General features: G+C 40.8%; 2 protein-coding genes across 2 annotated transcripts in view; both read left to right on the top strand.

Annotated features, from left to right (window-relative positions):
• The window catches only part of LOC307253966 (glypican-5-like), a gene marked incomplete at both ends in the record, with an annotated part of 50,008 nt that extends 43,155 nt beyond the window's left edge, over nt 1–6,853 (top strand). Inside the window, 2 exons of the mRNA XM_080032189.1 lie at nt 6,526–6,632; nt 6,755–6,853. Of these exons, the coding sequence (XP_079888315.1) occupies nt 6,526–6,632; nt 6,755–6,853 (206 nt within the window). The remainder of the gene's footprint in view (nt 1–6,525; nt 6,633–6,754) is intronic.
• A 9,482-nt stretch (nt 6,854–16,335) lies between these two features.
• The window catches only part of LOC307254252 (glypican-1-like), a 39,595-nt gene continuing 34,651 nt past the window's right edge, over nt 16,336–21,279 (top strand). Inside the window, exon 1 of the mRNA XM_080032551.1 lies at nt 16,336–17,221. Within this exon, the coding sequence (XP_079888677.1) occupies nt 17,068–17,221 (154 nt within the window). The 5' untranslated portion in view covers nt 16,336–17,067. The remainder of the gene's footprint in view (nt 17,222–21,279) is intronic.

Genomic DNA, 21,279 nt, shown 5'->3' with positions numbered 1-21,279 from the left:
GAAGACAACCCACGCACACACACACACACACACACACCTACACACACACACATACACACACACACCCACGCACCCTCCCAATGGCCTGCGCTGATGTACAACCTTCAACCAATCACTCCTCTATGTTCAATCCCTTTCATCCCCTTCCAATCACATAGTCAGTCCCCGGCTGCATTCACGCTGCAGTCTTCAGCTCATTTATTTTCTAGCTACGCGGTTCTATGATTGCACTGGAGGCTATGCTTATCCTCGGTGAGTGACCTTGGAAAGATGCTTCAGCGCTAGTCAAAAGCACTAACCGGTGTTGTGTTGTAGTCATTTTAACACAAGCACCATAGCCACATTATATGGATATTACTTTTTAGACTCTGTTACCGCACAGAGTTAATTTATGACGGTGAAGCAGCTGATGGAAAAGCAAACAAGATCATAAGACCGGGCTGTTGTCTGCAATCATTCAATAAATACTCAAGAATTTAAAAGTGCAATGAGGAACTTTTACATATTTCTAAAAACAGTCTCATTGCTCCTCTGATAAATGACATGTAACAGCAAACGAGACCATCAGTGGAAAGAATTCTCTTTTTATACAGTTTTTCTTATTGCCTTTGTCCGGGTACGTTCACCCGGGAACAACAGCTGGCGTAGTGAAAACACATCTGCTTTCGTCCAAAGGGGGCGCTAGAATTAACACGAAATGAAAGTTCCTCAGAGCACCTGTAATACAAATGTGTTAGATTTGCAGCTTGTATCACTCGATTATCAACTGATTAAACGGACCTTTCAGTAACATTCATAAAACCTTCTGCAGGTTTAATTACATTTTAAAAGTCAATAGGCTACAGCAGTGAGGTCGATCAAAACTGTACTTTCATTGTTCAGGTGAGCAACAGAGTATTGGTCGATCTTTTATCAGAAATAATGCATCCCCCGCCTGTCTGCTTTTTCTATCATCCTGAAGTAAAAAATGATGCAGAGATACTTGAAGAAACATAATAAAATGTCACCCACAGCAAATGATTTGGCCAGTCCAAATGTTTTGTTGTAGTTTTTGTCATACTAGTGACCACTGTATTACAAGAATCAGGGTGATAGAAACACAACATTTCGTGGGACAAACGGTTGGTTGCTATCTCTTGCTCATAACGTTTCATGCAAGTTTTTTAATTTTTTGACATTTTCTTAAGTATTTTGTCTAATTGACCAAGCAGAATAATTGAATTCTTCTGAGGTTTTTCTAGTAATTACACTTCTGTGGTTCCGAGTCCTCCTTTTAAAATAAATTATTATGTAGAATTGGTAGCTCAAGCTGCTAACCTTCTAAATATTTATTTCTTTCCTTGTGACAAATTATCCACAGAGGACACATGTAGGATTTTGTGTGTCCATAGATATGATATAAAACATGTATTTTGTATTCAGAAAATAACAATTTACTTTGGGGCTGAGATGTGCTACCGCCATTTATTTACTATCATGTTCACAGTTAACCGCCCACTGTCCTATAACTCCTTCTCTCCCCATCAGCCTTTTTTATATTTTGCCATCTTCTCATAATTTGATTCTGAAATACTTGCTGAGGGTATAATCAACAGCCACCTTTCACCGTGCTCTTCCGGCTCGTGTGTGTTTGTGTGTGTGTGTGCGTGTGTGTGTGTGTGTGTGTGTGTGTGTGTGTGTGTGTGTGTGTTTCCTCCCAGGGGAACTGATGCTGAAGTAATGAAATGCTCATTACTGATTCAGCTGGAAATGCTAGGGATACATTTACACGCCCACACACATACACACTAGACACTTTTCAAGGTCACCTCTGCATCATTTGTGTGTGTGTGTGTGTGTGACTGTGTGTGGGGGTGAAAGATAGAGAGAATGAATGCCTTTTGTATACACACAAATTGAGGAGCAAAAAGATTGATTATAATTGGGGTCTAAATTGACACTTCTGTACAATACACCACAGGCATCTGTAACAGACACGGTCATTAACAAACTCTGCTTTTATACATACACACACACACACACACACACACACACACACTCAACCTTGCAACTTTCATTTATCAGATTCACGGATCCCTAACAACCTTTCATCCCTCTGTTCACTTGGAAAAATGCACACAAACACAAATACGTTGCTACATATCAAACATAAACACACACAAGTATTTTAACTAGCCGGTGCTATACCTTCTGAGGCGAGACCAGACAACACCTATGCTGAACACATTAAAAAGCATTTCTTCAGTTCTGCTTTAAACACTGATCAAAGCATAACTAACATAGTTCTCTGACACGCTGTGTTTATGGACACACACACATACTGTCGGCTGTTATTAGGGAAGATGCTGTGTTGTCAGTCGGATTTGGTTTCACTGTAATGCTGAGGTTTGGGAATTTGTCTGGAGTGGAAGCCTTGGAAAGGGTCTTTGTTACAGATCAGAAATAGAGCTAAAGTCTGAACTTTACAATATTAAAGGCACAAGATTTGTTCATTTGGAGTTAGAATGATTTGCTTCTGTAATCCAGTAACATCATCCAAAACATAACACTGCATTAAGTCAATAACAGGTTCACGTCTCATTACACTGGCTTACTGTAAATGTGACTATTTATAAATTGAACAAATGAACGTCACGTGCTGCTTCTTGATATCTAGTTCTGTTGTTTGATTAAACAGTCGACCTAATAGCCAACTTAATAAAACATTCACCTAAGAAAAAATCATTCAGAATTAACATTTACTATTTTTACTTTTGCAACTGCATTATATGGGACGTCTCATTGTGTGTGTGTGTGTGTGTGTGTGTGTGTGTGTGTGTGTGTGTGAGAGACATAGATGTACTAAGCGCTTGGCAGCCAGTCTGTTCCCTTTGGGTCACCTCAGCTGTGATTTATGGCCCCGCTCCACCTGCTTGTGGGACCCTTACTGTCACCCCAGGGCGAACGCTTCTCAAGAATCCAATTCCATTTATATCTTAGTTTTTATGAAAAGTGTCTAAATTAAACGTCAAATTACTAGTTTCAAGTGTGGTAAAGAAGACACGTGATTGCTTGAATAGGAAGGGCGTGTGTGTTGTGTATGTACAGTACAGTATGTACGTTCTGCTCCTCAGACATGTGACAGTTCTATACATGGAGACCATGTCTGTCCTTCCTTGTGAACGGTCGGTTAAGCTCCTGTGGGAATGCAAACTGAATGGAAGTGTACGATGTTTGTATTCTGGACAAGAAGCCTGAAACTGGACACTACAATCTACCACTGCATCTCATTGACGGGATCCCTCAAATGTCACTCCTGCATTTATATTATCACACACACACACACACGCGCACGCACATGCGCACGCACGCACGCACACACACAAACACACACACACACACTCATCACTCATCGAAGTAAAGGTTAAACTACCTCATGAGTATGGCCAGTGGCATTGTTCATCACTCATCTTTGTGTGTGTGTGTGTGTAAGTGTGTTTGTGTGTGTGACTGAGGAAAATAGAGTGTGTGTATGTGTGTGTGCACTCATTTTTAGCCAATCGGACATATGTGACACGTTCTTTATCGTTGCTAAGAGACAAACAGACCGAAGGGCAAATGGGAGGAGACTGCATGATGCCACCTACTTCAGTGTGACACACACACACACACACACACACACACACACACACACACACACACACACACACACATACACACACACACACACACACACACATACACATACACACACACACACATACACACAAACAGAAATGCACACGCAAATCAGCATTTCAAGTTTCAGTTGGAGTGATACTGATTTAAGACACTCAAGGCTAATTAATAAAAAAATGCCAAACAAATGCAACTTTACTTATAATTGTTTGGGACAGCTGATCAGACAAGAGAAATTTGGTGTTTTAATTACTTTGTTGTCTAGACATTTAATTGTTTGAATGGAAAAATAATAAGCAGGTTATTCAATGATGGAAATCGTCATTCATTGCTCCCTTTTCATTTTTGTAACTCCAGTGACAGTGTTTCTAGGCCTTCAATTCATTCAGTGAAGGAAGTATTCAAATCATTAATACAATACTTTGCAACAAGAAAGACGTGGATTCAAAGTGATACTTGAGTATCATCAGCAAACACATGAACGCAAATGACATACTTTTTGTCCAGAACAATACTGTAAAAAGTAACAGATATTGTGCTAAACGTGAATATGACACTTGTTATGAGAGAAAAAGCAACAATAGTACGATGCGGTCCTGTCTCTTACGGGACAGGTTCACACCAGATTCAGTTCTGATGGGAACAGATGGATGCAAAATAGACCACACACATACACACACACACACACACGCAAATATTTGGGACAGATTCCTAAACATTCAGCTGTGAGTAAATCATCTGAATCATGAAAACAAACCAAAATAACATCACATGCCCCTCATACAGATGTCTGTGTTAGAACTCTAACTGCTGTTTTGTGTGTGTATGCGCACACTCACATGTACCTGTGTATTTGTTGGGGTGTGTTCTCCTGCTGCCTTTGTGTCTGTGTTATTATGAGATATAATATTTGTGTGAGTGTGTGAACATGAACAACTCCCCTCATTCCTCAGCGACTGAAAGAAGCTCTTTGTCTATTGTACTGCAGGACAATGTGTATTGTAAGAGACAGAATCGGATTTCTGCCCAAGCAGGTGTGTGTGTGTGTGTGTGTGTGTGTGTGTGTGTGCGTTTAGCCGGCAGCGCAGTCTGTCTCCCTCCTGTCCTAATCCAGTCATTTACCTGAGTTCCTTCTGTGATACTGGAGTACTGCCAACACACACACACAAACACACACGCACGCACACACACACACACACGCCTACAAACATGCATAAGAAAGCGTTGAAGCAGCTAGTGAAATCCGGCCATATGCCCATAAATTAAGCAAATCTGGCACATCTGTGTGTGTGTGTGTGTGTGTGTGTGTGTGTGTGTGTGTGTGTGTGTGTGTGTGTGTGTGTGTGTGTGTGTGTGTGTTTGTGCGTGTGTGTGTCTTTGTGTGGAAGGTAACAGTATTCATATTTGTGCAAAGCTGTGGGTGGGTCGGGTGAATTTCATAAATCTTTAAATTCTGAAAAAACAACAAAACAAAACTGCCATAACTAATGCAAGATTTTGTGCAATCATGATACTAAAAACAGAACCATAAATGACTTCAGCAAATCTTGACTCAGACCTGGTAATTTATGGACTTTACGCAATTTATGGGGGTTGTTTTAGACCAGATTTCTCAAAATGATTGCAAAGGCCTGAACTTGTTTTATTCATATGATTCATCTTCACAGATACTCAAATTCCTTACTAGATTGATATACTGTATATCATATATTTCCCCATGTTCAAGATTAATATCATGTCATACAATAGCTATTTTATTTTGGATTTGTTTTGGTAGACAACTTAGACAACTGAGAAACCAGGCTTTTCAAAGCTTTCCACAAGCCAATTAAAGATAATTAAAGAGAGCAATAGAAGATGAAATATACCGCACCTCATAAAAAATTAGTTAGAATTTATAAAGATTAGTCAAGTGACATTAAATCAAAACAAAGGAAACACTATGTATTATATGATTGTGAGATAACGGGATATTATAAGATCCTTTACAAGCTGCAGAATGTAGTAGCAGTAATTGACAGTAATGCAAACTTGATCAAACCCACACATACCTGTAGTTCACCTGAGGACCTTTACTGGACCATTTCCAGAGGTGATTCTCATGAGCACGCATAGCTGACCTGTGTTTACCCAGGTTGTAAACCCAACTTTGGTGAATGTTCTCTTAAGTTTTGCGAAGCAGTCAACTGGAATAAGTTACCCTCGCATTATAAAAATCATAAATAATTTAGTTTTAAAAAGAGTCTGAAAACTTAGTTGCTTGATCATTTGAAAGATGAATAAAGGTTGACTGTATATACAGTATATATATATATCAAGTTGCTGTTCCACCCTTGTCTGTTTATAGGGCTGGATTGTATAGAATAAAGGCTGTTTTATGGTTTCTTGATTGTATAGAATGAATGCAATTTTTTGGTTGTTGATGATGTGTGGCCTCTTGGACTTGTGCCGTCTTGCTGTTTCTACTTGTGTGACATCATGGACCACAATGGAAATAAGAATATGGCTACCGTGCCTGTCCAGGACAATCTAAAGTTGTCTTTATGTATTTTTTCCTCCACTTTAATATTTGCAAATAATATCAAAAAAGCCCCAGGAGTCAGGGCGCTCCGGTGGCGTAGTGGATAGAGCACGGACCATATTGGCTCCGGCCTTCGTTGCAGTGGTCGCGGGTTCGAATCCGACCCGTAGACCTTTACTGCAGGTCATCCCCCTCTCTCTCTCTGTCTCCCCATTTCAACTATGTACTATCTAATAAAGCTTGAAAAATGCGAGAAAAAAAAAGACCCAGGAGGTTACAGACCTAATGCTATACTCTCATTTACTGTATATCTAACTGTACCATATTTTTGCTTCTGTCTTCCTCAGGGGATGAAACAGGAGATACGTCTAGCGGTCGTAGTCCAGCTAACAAAGACATGGCTCCTCCTCCTCCTCGTAGCCCTGCCCCTCCTCGTCTCCTCCCAGCTGCAAAGGTAAGTCATGGCTTATAAACCACACTCACATCCATTCTCTATTGCTCAATCCTTCTGGTATTAACATTGTGCTGCCCTGTCCACTCTTACATAATATCATACCTCATGTTCCCCATCATCAGGTGCCTGTTCGAGGCTCAGCACGCAGCACAGTGTCCCTTCAACCTCTGACCCTGGTGACCCTACTGCTCCTACTGCTGTCGCCATGGGAGCACCGCTGATCCAACCCCTCAGCTACAGTAAATGGACAGAAAAAGACTGAAAGTCAACCACACATTGACTTGTGGTGACTTGTGGGAGTATTTTGGAGTTGATTTCGTAAGGTCAACCATTTGGATTGTTTTCTAGTGTTCTGTGAGGCCCTGGTTTGTGGTGCTCATCCCAGCCGCAGGTGCACATTGTTTTGCATTGTTACGTTACCTGTACTGACCTCTATACATGTGTTTGTGTATCTGCATTTAACTCTTGATAGGATAGGATCGCACAGCACTACTGACTTTTTTTTTTTGAAGAGAGATGTAAATACAAATATATATATTATATATTTATATGAAGAATTTCTATAGATAACAATGGCTTGATGTGTAAATAGAGATTAATATAGAACAGAGCAGACTGGCGTTAAGGGATGTTTGGTTTGGTTTCACCTTTACATGGTGTTAGCCCCAGTCCACCCCCGCAGAGAATAAGATCCATGACCGCTATAGTTCAAGCTGAAGGCCTCCACTGGAGCAGCTGTGTACTTACAGCGTGAGGAGCCATTAATGTTGAAGAGATCTCAGCGCAGAGAGCTCAGCGCAGAGAGCTCAACAAAGGCTGGAAACGGACATTGAGGCGCTTTCTCCACAGGCAAAACGACCAATTATTTGACACTTCAGAGCGTTTACGGATGGCCATGCAGCATAATGAGAAATTTGACAGTTTGGCCTGTGAGCCTGGGAAGACTGAGGGCACATCCGGCACTTTTCTTTTATCACACAAACACGCTCTTTTGTTCATGCAAGCAGGGTATGTTTTGTTTTTTGTTTTTTTCTGAGGCAAGGAAGCTGAGCCTTTTAACTATGTAAAGCTTGCTCAATATGACTCAACCTAACAGCTGATATCTCTCCAGAGAAACTGCATCCTGTCAGTGGTTGGTTGTCATTCCTAGACATATAATATCTTGTGAAGTCTTGTTCGTTTTGGGAAAGATGAGACTATTTTTAATATCAAGGTGTACAGTGAGCACTACAGGGAGAAACGCTTCCTTTTCAACTTCAATTCCACTTGTAAACTGTCAATGCCACCGAGAGGAAGCTCTGTTAAAAATAACAGCAACAACAAAAAGAATCTGAACAATGAATAATTCCACATCTTATTGTCATGCAAACACACTGACATATCACAGTGGTGTTGACTACTGTTTGGTCTCTGACAGATATGAAATTATACAGTATTTGAGATATCCAACAAAGGACTTTATATTTAGAGCATTTTCTGAGTCTGATTATTGTGTGGTGAGCTCTTCGCTGTATCTAGGGAAGACAAGAGATGGATTGTCAAGAGAACTGAGCCCAGACTCAAACATGTGAATTTGAATGTAATTCATATTAATCAGGATTTATCAAGTCATCCCAGCACTCGGTTGAGTCTCAAACTCCCCAAATGGAACAGGACAGACAACCGGAATACTGATTTCATGAAATCCAAAACAATTTTTGTTCTGTCAGTGGGTGACTTGACGTTTCTCCCACATATACTTTTATTATGGTTATGTCCCACAGAGTCCTTTGAAAATAGCGACATTCCCATATAAATGCCTCTCCCTTCATCACCAGAGTCATTTTATTTATAAAGGAATGCCGAGGAATACCATTAAGAGCCGGAGTGTGGAAGTTTTCTGGGCAGCGAGCCCAGATGCCATGTTAGCTAGCGGGAGGCTTTTAAAAAAAAACATAATCCGTCAAACAAATGTGCTGTTATTTAATTTCTATTTAAACGTTATACCCAAATGAGATGAGACTTTGGATTGGAGCCAACCCGTCAATCTTTCACAGCCCTCTGCTAGGTACACAAACAAACCGGCAAAACATACACACACACACACACACATGCAGATAAGTGGATCTAAGAAAATGGATGCACACAATTTTATTGTTATTGTTTTCACAGCCTGGGATAAGATCACAGCAGGCTGTTGATGGCAATTTGCAAATCGAAACTTCCACAGATTGTATCTACTTATAAACTTTGTCAAACGTAAAATAAAAGCGTGTTTACAGCCCCTTTGAAACATCTGGGGAGTGAAGATAAACATTTATGATTTGGTGTAAAGTCCCTGCTCTGTGAAATGCTCTCTACCTGTGAATAGCAAGTTCAAATGTTGATAAATCTTTGCAGAGAGAATCTCAATATACTGTACATATTTGTATATGAGATCTGAGCGAAAAATGTACTTTCTGATTTACCCCTAGTACAGGTTTCCTTGGCGTTCCATGACGTGAGCTGTGCAGCATCATCAATATATACAATGAAATTGGTCGACTTTATTGAGGTATAACAGCTCTTTTTTGAATAATTCTAACTGTGTTGTAGTGTAATGTAGCAGCATGCAGGAACAGCAGGATGCAGAAACAACCATTTAGCCACACTACTCTGGTTTCTCTTACCGCACGCTCTGAAAACGACCGGGCTAATTTCATTACGACTAAACCAAATGACTCTCATGTGAAAAGTTATCATGAACCTGCTGTAGTACACCGTGTCCTGCTGCTCTGTTGTGTCATTAATCTTCAGTAATAAACTCTTTTCAAATAAATATTGTCCTTCGTCTTTTATATAGTGTGTAATGGTCGAATTTCCGGGACCAAATAAATTAAATTAGTTGTAAAATAGCACAGTACAGTTTGCTATATAATAATTTTAAAAAAATAGCTTTCTTCACATAAAATAAATACTTAGTTCTGCTAAATAGTTGAATTGTTTTTATGTTTGCAGTGTAATTTACCATCAGAGCATCTTGGGTGCTATAATGGGTTTATCACACTTTGAAGCCAGCTGCCTTATGTGTAACCATATACTATATAGATACATATATTTATGTAACACAGCTGCAGCTCTTTGGCCTGTGGCCCTTCAAGAGATTACTGTGATTGGATTGGCATGGTCAGGGAGTTGGCACCGATCACTTCGGTTGGCACAGTAAACTGCCAGGGGATGATGGGAAATAAAGACATCATTGAATGCAAATTGCGAGAGAGAAAGAGAGAGATAGAGAAAGAGAGAGAGCACGAAGGAGAAAGACTGTGGTCCCTTTCCTTATCTTGATGTTGTAGTTCCACCTATATACTCTGTTGTAAAGATGTCTTTTAAGGTCATCAATTATGCAATATGAACTTTTTCATGTTTTTTTAATGGGTCTCCAGGGTGAGTCCCAAAGTATTAGAAAAAACAACCCTCTCTCTTTTTCTCCTCCTCCACCTTTCTGAAAACCTGTTCAAAAACCCCAGTCAGATTTCTCTCCCCTTAGAAAAACTATTCGGAGGTCATGACAGGGTGACAGGGAGAATGGAGCGAGACAGGTGATTGGCAGGATGCTGTTTCAACAAGTTGCTGATGTTTGTCAGCTGAATGATACCCATCCACTGTGCCAGCTCAGATTAAATCAAAGCTCTGGTTATTACAACCTGGTCCAAAGGTTATGAGTTTTGTGCTTTTGGAATAATATTGGCGCTCGTATCTTCCCCAGTGTTGAGACACATCTCATATCAGATTACGGACTGTGTACATGTCGCAGCTCCGCATGATTGTATTGCTGTTTCGGCAATGAAAATATATGACTAGAGGCTTTAGTAGTTATTGAGAGCCTTGTGTGTTTGAGGATCACCCAGGCAGCACACCTGCAGTATAACAAACCTGAAAATGCATGCCTTGCACTGGGCAGCATTTGTTTGTAAGTCTGGGTCTATTTATCAGGAAAGGGACCCAATTGCACTGTTTTGATTCAACCTAAACAAGTTCTTGCTTCATGAACAGATACATCTCTATACTAAATAACTTCTACCTAAGAAGAAACACACTTTGTCCCCTCTCAGCAGTAAGTAAACACTCCATCCAGAATAAACTGGATGGACCAACATTGGATCTGTTGCCTCTGTTACCCTGTGGCTGCTCCACATCTCTCAGTTACTCTCACTGTAGTGAAAGTGAAAAGTCCATTGTTTTCAAAGGCCTCTGGGTGTATAAAAAGATCCTTGAATATAAATGACTGCTGATGGAATTTATACGGAGGCGGCAGTGGTGTGGCACTATAGTCTAAATTTGGATGAGGTGTTTAGGACTCATTTAACCCTGAAAGCTGATCAACTTCACAGCCTTCCTTATCCACACAGTCCATAATGCCGACACAGTGAAGCAATCAGGGATTAAGTGTCTTGCTGAAAGGCACTTTAGCATCAGCCTCTGTGTGAAAGAGGAGTGCTGAATCATCCATCTCACCTGAACACACCCATATTATCCAAACCAGCTCTAAGCCTGTAATTGTTTTTTTCTGAAATAACTGTTAGTTTTTGTTTGTTTTGGCCAGCTTGGGGCGCTGCCATCACTGTCATATAATCACAAGTGAGAAAAAACAGTAGAGAACTAAAGAAAACAAGAAAAAATAAAACAACTAGACAACTCTAGACTAGACAGTCCATAGCCTTAGTCACAGTGGTGCTTTGAGCTAAATTCTACATGCCTGTTTGGCGGGTATAAGGTTCACTTCTTATTCACTGTCTTTGAGTGTGTTAACCTGCTAACAGTTGTTTAATGAGCATTACAGACAAAGTACAGCTGAAGCTGAGAATGTCATTTATTTTTAATCAATCGGTCATAGACCAGTGTAATGGACAAAATAAATTGACCAGAGTTTTTTTTTCCTACGCTAAGCCATCAAATCACTATTCAAATGCAGAACTTAGGCCTGCAACAGGAGGTGAATTGCATGGCGCTCTCAAAGCTGAGTTCCAATGCTAAAAACTCCTGATATGTTCAGTAAAATTGTGTTTGTGATTGGTTCTTACATATAACAGACATATTTAAGTCTGGATCATTGTAGAGGACCGATGGATGACACTAGAGATGCCACGCTGCTATAGTAATCTTCCCCATGTCTGTTTCTCACACACCGTTAACCTCAAACTGTTTTCAGGTTGCAGCAGGTTGACACTGCCCTGGATGCCATCCAGTCATTCACTCCCAGGCCTTAATGTCAATTTTCATTGGCCACAGATCATAGATCTTATCCTGAATGACGGATAGTTTGGATTGAGGTTGGCAGGTAAACCTATTATCGTTCTGTCATCCGTATGATTTATTGATTGTTGATGGGTGAACTGTGTATTGATGTTAGTGTGCAGGTATGCTTTGTGATATACAGAGAAAGAGAGAGAGTGCATATGCAGAAGCTTTCCACTGATTTTTCCCATGTCTCCTGCTACCGTAAATGGCACTAAGAGTGACTGACATGGGGGTCAGGACGGTAGGGCACTATACTTTTAAATCTCAGAAAATGGGTAATATCTGTCAATCATTCTTACAGACATGAAGGGAGACTGGGTAGAGAAGAAAAATATTACACTGACACGCTACAGGTCCTAGCAGGCTAAGCTGTTACGTCTCTCATTATTTTTCTTCCTGATATCTTCAAGGTCTGATGCCTTACAAGCATGCATTTGGAAATACAGCGCCCTTTGATTCATCTGAATGATACTAAAAGGCTGTGTGTGTGTGTGTGTGTGTGTGTGTGTGTGTGTGTGTGTGTGTGTGTGTGTGTGTGTGTGTGTGACAAAAAGTTAGAGCCAGGTGTAAAAGAAGGCAAAAGGGAAATAGATTGAAAAATGGTGAGTGTTAAAGTATTAATACGTTCTGCTCAGCGGTGTGCGGGCTTTGTGAAGGGCAGATAAAATAGGTCAGACAGTTCAACTGAGGAAATTTAAGAATACAAGTTGAGTTTATTAAAGGAGTTCAAGAAGTGGACTAAGCTGATGAAACTGGTTTAATCCCTTTTGTTAATTCAGATGTGTGTATTATTCGACCTTGCTTGACTAGCCTCAAATGATGTCTCAAGCTATGATATCTAAGAGGTCCGTAACTTGATAGAGACTCGGTGTGGGGGCTTAAGTTCTCACTTTGTCTGAGTATAAAAAGAATGATTAATGATTTAATAGTTTGTCATTTGTACAAACAAGACATCGGTGACTCAGAAATCCTCCACACAATGTGTTGCCAGAAAGAAAAGTTTAGATGACTCATCCGCAGACAGTGTGAACATTGTTGTGCATGAATGGTTGTTTGTCTGATATCAATTCATAACCAGTTTTACAGTGGTAATTTAATATGACATTCAATATATTACTCCTTTAATTTTTTTTTATTGCCCGGGAACTCTTTGTTACCTTTTGCTTCAATCCACAGTGGATTATATTGATGTTTTTACTTTTTCATGGTGAAGGCAATCTTATGAATCTGGCGGCGTCAATCCATTTTTCAAGATGATATTCTTCCAATGGATCTGAAGACAGGTATACGATATGAAATATGTGGTCTTAAATATATGAAATATATATGGTCTAAAATGGTATTTGACATGTCGTTGGTCTCTCTCTTTGTGTTGGCTGCAGTTTAAAGCAACGTCTGTCTTCCTGAGGGCTTAAGTGGCTGGTATGTGCCACTCTCTTTTAACACCTAACAGCGCTTCTTAGCGTGCCAAATCCACAAATCATTTGACTGGATTAACACTTGCACTGAATTCACACTATACAGTAGGTGTGGATGGAGCAGAGCATGTGTGTGTGTGTGTGTGTGTGTGTGTGTGTGTGTGTGTGTGTGTGTGTGTGTGTGTGTGTGTGTGTGTGTGTGTGTGTGTGTGTGTGTGTGTGTGTGTGTGTGTGTGTGTGTGAGTGTGTGTGTGTGTGAGTGTGTCAGGGGGGATTATGTAAAAGTGTGGCTCTTAATTTCCCTATTGACTGGGTTGACCGGCCCTCGAAGGTGTATCCTTGAAGCTGGACATCTTATTCTAAAATTAGATGGTCAGGCCCTAAACAAATGGTGCATTTGACATTGAAGTTGCCAAAAAAAAAAGTTAAATGCTAATCCTCCACTCAGGGAAAATCCAATGACGATACCTAGTTTAATTGTGAAAGTCATGACATTTAACTCCAATTAAATTTGGACAATTGGCAAACAATTTACTAGATTAGTGAGGAATACTTTGCAAATCGTTTTTCTTTTAATTTCTCAACACAGCTCTGTGCTTCAACTTGTTCTGGCTGCTGACAAGAGCTAACAGAAGAGGTTTTATACTTGAACTACTTGCAGTCAAGTCATCATTCCTGAGTTTACGAGTTGATTGGGATCAGCTGAGTGCACTGAAGGCTGTTTTTTCACATGAAGAATTACAGGTGTAAATAATGAAGTAAAAGATGTCTCAATTCCATTTACCACAGGTACTTTGCATGTTGCCTCACGGTCATGAAATTCAACAGAGCAGTTGGTAATGTTATCAGTCAGCTAAAATGTCTGCCTTGAATTATTATTGACCAATGTGCAATTTTGGGTTACGGAGCGCTGCAAAGGATTTATAAATGCTGTCCTCAAATTGTTTTTGTTGCAAAAGTAGGCAACATTTTCTGTGGATGCTTTGAGATCTTACAGGCCTTTTCAGTATTTCATTAGGTTTCTGAAGTGGGCTCCAGCCTGGGTCTGAACACCAGCTTTCCACATTTTAATAAACAACATAAAGACATGCACCAATACTACACACATGACTAATCTCGGCTCCTTTATGAGGTTCAGTTTACACCAGATGGCTCAAATGAAATCCAATAAAAGTATGCTGATTGGTCCCCCACAGCGGCAACTCTGGACCCCTTAACATCACACCTATGTGATTGTTGAAAAACGTTTTTTTTTTTTTGTTTTTTTTTGTAACAACATTCAAATCTTGCTGTAATGCTCTGCATTCTTCTGGCAATGCCTTCCTTACACGAGATGTTGGACACTGTCTGATGGGATTTGCTCCTGTTTTCAGCCAGAAGAGCATTAGAGAGTCCTGGCATGGATTCCAGTTCATCCCAAAGATGTTGGATGTGCTTGAGGTCAAGGGTTCTATAGGCCAGTCAAGCGTTTGTACACCAAACTGGGAAAAAGAACCATGTTTAAACCACATCTTGCATAAAATATCTTACTGTACTGTAGCATTTGTTAGAGAGGTGCATCCCAACACATGGATAAGCGCCCCAGAAAAGGGCATCCACATATTTATGGATGTATATTGTGCATTATAGTTTGAATCCATGGGTGACTCCAAACTGGCCATGAACTGTATAATAAGTGGTGTTTTATCTGTCTTGAACATTAAATGGTAAAATACAAAATTATAAGAAATGTGTGACAAAGAAGTGACTGACGTATACAATGCACTGACGTTTTAATCTTTTTATGATCTGCTGTATATGATTAATTATAATTAATAACCATGCCCCTAACCCACCTCTGAGCTTGACCTATACAGCGTTAACAGCACTCACTTTCCCACTCCGCTTCACGTCTAATTTGAAAGTAATTACGGCATTTTTGAACCTTTTGTGGCTCTAATTAAACTTCAACTGGACGTAATATCAGCATCTTTTTTTTTCTCTGGAGGTGTCTGTCAGATTTCAGGGCTGCCTGTGTGACCTTTCTCTGGCTGGCACCGCTGCTGGTGAGGTTGTAGGATGTGAAGACCGCAGACAGCTCATCGGTCACGACAGCCAACCTCTGCCAAAACGGGGGGCTTTAAATACACCCAGACACGGACAGGCCTGCAGCCATAGTGTGAGACAGGTTTGGGTTTTTTAAGGAATTAAGGCTCCTTTCAATAGCATTGTCTAAGTGTCTGTGGGTTGAAAGATTCGACTGCTGTTCCAAAGCTGCAGGCCCTCTGAACAGTGTGGGAGAATAATGTTGTAACAAAATGTAGCTTTGAATCTCCCCTGCCAGACTTTCTCAGGCCTGTAGGATAAAAAACATATTTTAAAAATCACTTCTTCTCAAAATGTATTTCCATTACAGTAACATGTATTTCTGCAGTTTTAATGATGAAATGACTTCCCAATCGTTATGTTGAAGCTGCTGCATAAAAAACTATATATCTTACTAGAATGAATTGAAGATGGATCAACACAACATGCTGTAAATCTTTATTTATTTATTTATTTTATTTATTTTTTACAAAATGTATCCATGTAAATTTCTCAGAAGGTGCTCTGTTCATTTTATATTGCTTCCATGTGTTGTGGCTGTAGACGAATTGTTAGGCAAACTTTTTTCATTCAAAAAACTCCCAAAGACATTCAGGATTCATAACTTGGGCTCCCATTTGATTTGAACAAACGTTCCCTTTATTTGGGCTGTATTACAACCATAAGCCTTCGTGTTGAGGATTGTGTGGGGATAATGAAACCAATGCAGTCTCTCACTGTAGTGTGTACACTGCCAATTCCAATCTGCAAGAATAAATACCATGCATTTTTGATGGGTGAATCCCATAGACTTTAGGCTTTATGTGAATCAATCCCTAGACTGGCTCTCTTCTATTTAATTTTCCACCTACAGGGGGCGCTGTTCAGCCCCTTGGGCCACATGCAGTAGAAGACACACACACATACACACAAAGAGCGAGGGAGAGAGAGAGAAAGGGAGAGAGAGCATCAACGCTCTCTTCTGCACACTCCCTCAAACATGTATTTCATTTTCCCCGTTGCCTGGAAAGACGGATTTTCTGGACAGTTACTCTACTAACCCTTCTGAAACCTCAGTTCAAAAAACGGATTTCGCTCTTTGGTCGCTTTGAAACCGACTGACTTCCTTATAACCATGAACCGATAGTCTGAGAGTGGAGCTGCACCGGCTTTGACTGAGCGACACCTGCTCTCTCTCTGTCTCTCTCTCTCTCTCTGTCTCTCTCTCTATCTCTCTCTCTCTGTCTCTCTCTCTCTCTCACACACACACACACACACACACACACACACACACACACGCTTTCTCTCTCTCCTTTCTCTTTTGTCTCTGACATCCAGCTCGCAGCCAGCAGCAGCCAGCAGCAGCCAGCAGCAGCAGCGCAGGAGGAGGTGGAGGAGGAGCGGGATTTACCTGACACCTACAGCCGCGCGTCGCAGCTCTTCCCCCCGCAGAAATCACCCAGGACTGCCCGCTGCCAGTGCCTCCTTTCTCTCGACTCATTGTGCGCGTGACTTAACCGGCGCCCTGTGCAGTTTGAACGGCAGACACAGCTTCTGCTGACAGATCGAAAACTCTTAAAAATACAACAACAAAAAAAGAAACACTGAAAGCATTTGGGATATTCATATAACTATTTGCATCCGGATGTTCTAGTTGACTGACTGTAAGAAAAGGGACTACACTTGTTCAGAAGATGATGCTTCTCCCGGCGCTCCTCGGTGTGTTGGCGTGTCTGTCTGCAGCACCGGGCCCGGTGGCCGGGGCGGACCGCAGCTGCGCCGACCTGCGGCAGTTCTACACCGGGAAAGGGTTCACTCTAGTGGGGGTACCCCAGACGGAGATCTCCGGTGAGTTTTGGTGGATGATTACAAAGGTGGAAACACATCATGTACATACATTTCACAACATTTAGGACATATTGAGTAATTTTTGTTATAACTAGGATTAGAAACATGAATTAGGATGATATATAGTGTGGTAGTTGTATCTGGCATCCCTTTATTTTGCTGCATTTCTTATCTACATATAGAAACATTATAGCAATTAAAAGTGTGTATATTGTTTATATTGCAATATTCCTTTATACCATTATCTTCATAAGGATGAACCATTAAGCTTGCTGTGTAGTTTTAAGTTGCATTCACTTGTTTTTTTGTTTCAAAGAGCAAGTGTGCTTATCGAAATCTCCATCTCAGTTTATGTGTCTTTTTGTGCTATTGCCTCACCTACACACAATGCACTGCAGCCATCCTAAGTGTTTCCCAGTCCAGAGACCCTCCTACACATTTCTATTATAGTCCTTTCTGGGGCATTTTTCATTGTCTGCCGAGGGGCAGCACTGCAGGTGGGTGTAAGCCATGTGTCTCGTGGAGCTAATGTGGTCTATTCGGGGCATTTGTGATTGTTTGTGTTGCAGGTGTGAACAGCTTTTAATATGAACTACAGAGGAAAATATAGATTTGCTTTGTGCTTGTGGCTGCTGCAATTGAACAACAGCAGTACACTAATGTGGTTTAGGCATTTTTCATTGTCTGCTCTGCTCTTGGCTGCAGGTGTGTGTGTGTGTGTGTGTGTGTGTGTGTGTGTGTGTGTGTGTGTGTGTGTGTGTGTGTGTGTGTGTTTGTGTGTGTGTGTGTGTGTGTGTGTGAGTCAATAGATGCTGAATTGGCCTGCTTTGCCAATTGTATTAACTGATAATATAGGCTAGCCAGGGGAAATTATCCAGGTACAAGTATGGCTCACAGTACAAGTAACAAAGTTAAAGGTGGAGTCAGTAATTCTGGAGAACGCTTGTTGACAAAATGTGTGAATATCTCCTCACAATCTGCTACCTGTCTGTAATGTGTGCGTTTTAAAAAAAGCGTGTGTTAACACACAGACTATGGTCTGTGAATGGGCATGTTGCTAACTACCCCTTTCTTTACATACCATTTGTTTACATGCCTCCTTACAGAGCCTAGGCTGCATGTGTAATAAAACCAGATAATTTTTTTCAGTTCACACACATGGACAGTTACTGCGAGGAGATTTTCACAGATTTGACAAAAAGTGATTTTGTCAACAAGCGTTCTCCAGAATCCCTCACCTCACTTTAAATTGAAGAGGAGAGAGTGAGATTTTTTGGATGGGTTACTTTATTCTATTTGTTTCATCCTGGCACCCTCTCTTGTCCGTCAGCCGGCCATTTAAGCGATCATGTGTTTAATTGATCAATCAGTTACCTAGACAGTCAAGGAATCAATGGGCTCAGCCCTCAAGTCAGTCAACCAGGGCATCACACACACATCAAAGTCTCTGTGTCCGCCACTCTTCACCGGCGCTGATTAAAGCTGTCGTGGCCTTGAGGAAAAGTGCAGATAGGAATTGTGAAATGGGGCAGTTTCCCTCCTCTAAGGCAATAATCTGTCGCCAGCGGTCTCTTTTTCACCTGAAGATGAACAGAACCATCGACCTCTCTCTAAAGGAGTAGGGAGTAGGTGATAGATAGGCTGAGATTGAGGTGTGTGTGCGCGTGTGTGTGCGTGTGTGTGTGTGTGTGTGTGTGTGTTTCGGTATGTATGATCTGAAGGTCATTTCATGTTGTGTCAATGAAAACAGTCTTGTATGGGTGGGCGGGTGAGTTATTAATATTGCATGTGTCACTGTGTGTGTCACTGTGTGTGCGTGTGTGTCTGTTTCTGTGTGCGTGTGTGTGTCTGTGTGTGTGGGGTGCGTAGGTGAAATGGAGACCAACAAACAGACAACAGTGAGGCAAGTATAAGGTCATAAACAGGCCGGATAAAGGGAAGAAAGAGGACAGACAGACAGACAGACAGACAGGTTGGCAGGAGACAGAGCAAATGAGTCACTCAAGGTTTCTGACGGTGGACTCACAACACTCTCCCTCCCCTTCCATTAAAAACTCATCTTTTATTGACAGATGAAACAAACACAATGCTTCAGCTTCACTCACTTGGACCTTGATCTGCTGGAGTTATTTGAGAAAAGAGTTCTCCTACCCTTTCCCAGAACCCATTAAAAGTGACAAGCAGATAAGGGATTGAGAAAGATGGCAACCAGCAGCAGAGTTCCCCTAGAACAGTGCGCTCTTCAATCTTTCTCATCTCTGAAATCCAAGGTTGATAAATTTAGCTTTTTCTCCTCTGCGCTCCTGTGTCAGTGTCACTCTGGCTGGCGGATGTTGGTGTCGACTGAGGGTGAGACTAGTCCTCGCATACACAAAATGTTGCTTCAGCTGTGAAGGCAAAAGGCCTTGTTGTTTGGCTGCCTTTTCTGCATCTTTTTGGACGAATATTAATAGTTTGGATGACACAGCTCTGCTGCCACTGCAATTTGCATGAGTCATCATTACAGTTTTTGCACTCACATTTTCAAAAACAGCAAACTACTTTGCATTCACAACGCTGTTTTTGCTTTTTGGTCTATATTTTCCTTTCACTGTAGCCAAATGTCCACATTGACCTGGTTATAAAACTACACTAGAAAGCTCTGCATTATAAATATTTTAGTTCTTAGGTGGACCTTACTTCTTTGTAAAGGGTATGCTATATCACTACTATTCAACTAAAAAACAAGGTTTTACCTCATAACTACTGTTAGGGATTGCAATAGCTGCATTTAAGTAGCTAAACAAAACTTCCTGCGTATTGCATGTTTGATGAAAAATAAACTGTAAAAAATGTCCCAAAGACAGCAATCAGTGTTAACTTTTAATAGTTCTTCGTTCAGATTTTTACTTTTTGAAGCAGTATTGAGGATACGTAATCCTTTCCCCCTGTGTTTGTTTTTCTGAGTTATGGCAGCCATCCATTGCACAGTTAGGCTAAGTCAACTTCCTCCTCATTCAAACAGCCCCATGAAGAAGTCATACATCAACATAAATGTACATTGAAAATGAGCAAAAACAAGTGTTGTTATTGTGTGCTGGCATTTGCAATGAACACATTTTCATTTTGCAGCTGAATTCTGGCAACTGCTACGACAAGTCAGACATCACTGACATCCCATTAGTTGTTGCAAGTGGAAAATATTTTTAATCAAAATTCTCCATCTGTCCAACATAGAAGCTCAGGGTTTTCATTCTATATTTAATGGAACATAACTTTTTGAAATGTTAATGCACATTCGACAAAGTAAGTGCATCTGAATATGCAGTATGCCAATCTGTTTGGGAAATGTGCAATCCTATTTCCAGGTATATAAAGCGTGTGAGACCTGTATTTGTCAGCGGATGTTATAAATATCATAATTCCAAATTAAGCTGTGTGTAACTTGATAAACATATGCTCTTAACTCCTGCACAGTTTAAACAAAGCCTATATTCCTCCCACTCCCTGTTCACACCTATTGTCCTATAGGTTTAACTCAGTGTGAATGGAAGTCATCTTTCCTCCTGTCTGCCTGTCTGCCTTTGTGCCTGCGAGCGTTTTAAACTCACACACATTGTGCCCTTTACCTGGTCAATAGTTAAAGATCTCGTCCTATGGTGTGTGTGTGTGTGTGTGTGTGTGTGTGTGTGTGTGTCGGTGTCGGTGTGTGTGTGTCGGTGTGTTTTTGTTTAAAAGTCAGTGAAAGCCAACACCTTCTCCAGAAGACACTTTAGTTTCATTCACACATGCATTGTATGTGCAGAGCAGCACACACCCATGTGATCGTATGTCACCCAGGAACACTATCACTATATACCCTGCACGCTTCATATTCTGTATTGGCAGGTATTGAGTTTTGACGCCTGTTAGTGTGTGTGTGTGTTTATGTGTGTGTTATGTAGCCTACATTATTGAGTATTTGTCACTTTGTTGCTCGCTTGAAAGAACATAGCGTAGGTGTAGGGAAGGTTAATTTGATACACTGTGTTTTAGCTCAGATTACCCGTAGATTAGGATTCGTTACAGGTTTAGTTAAC

The sequence above is a fragment of the Ammodytes marinus genome, assembly GCF_949987685.1.
Source record: "Ammodytes marinus genome assembly, chromosome: 8".
In the NCBI taxonomy this organism is placed as follows: domain Eukaryota; kingdom Metazoa; phylum Chordata; class Actinopteri; order Uranoscopiformes; family Ammodytidae; genus Ammodytes; species Ammodytes marinus.
Note: the sequence above shows the minus strand (reverse complement) of the source record. Positions and strands in the feature narration are given on the sequence as shown.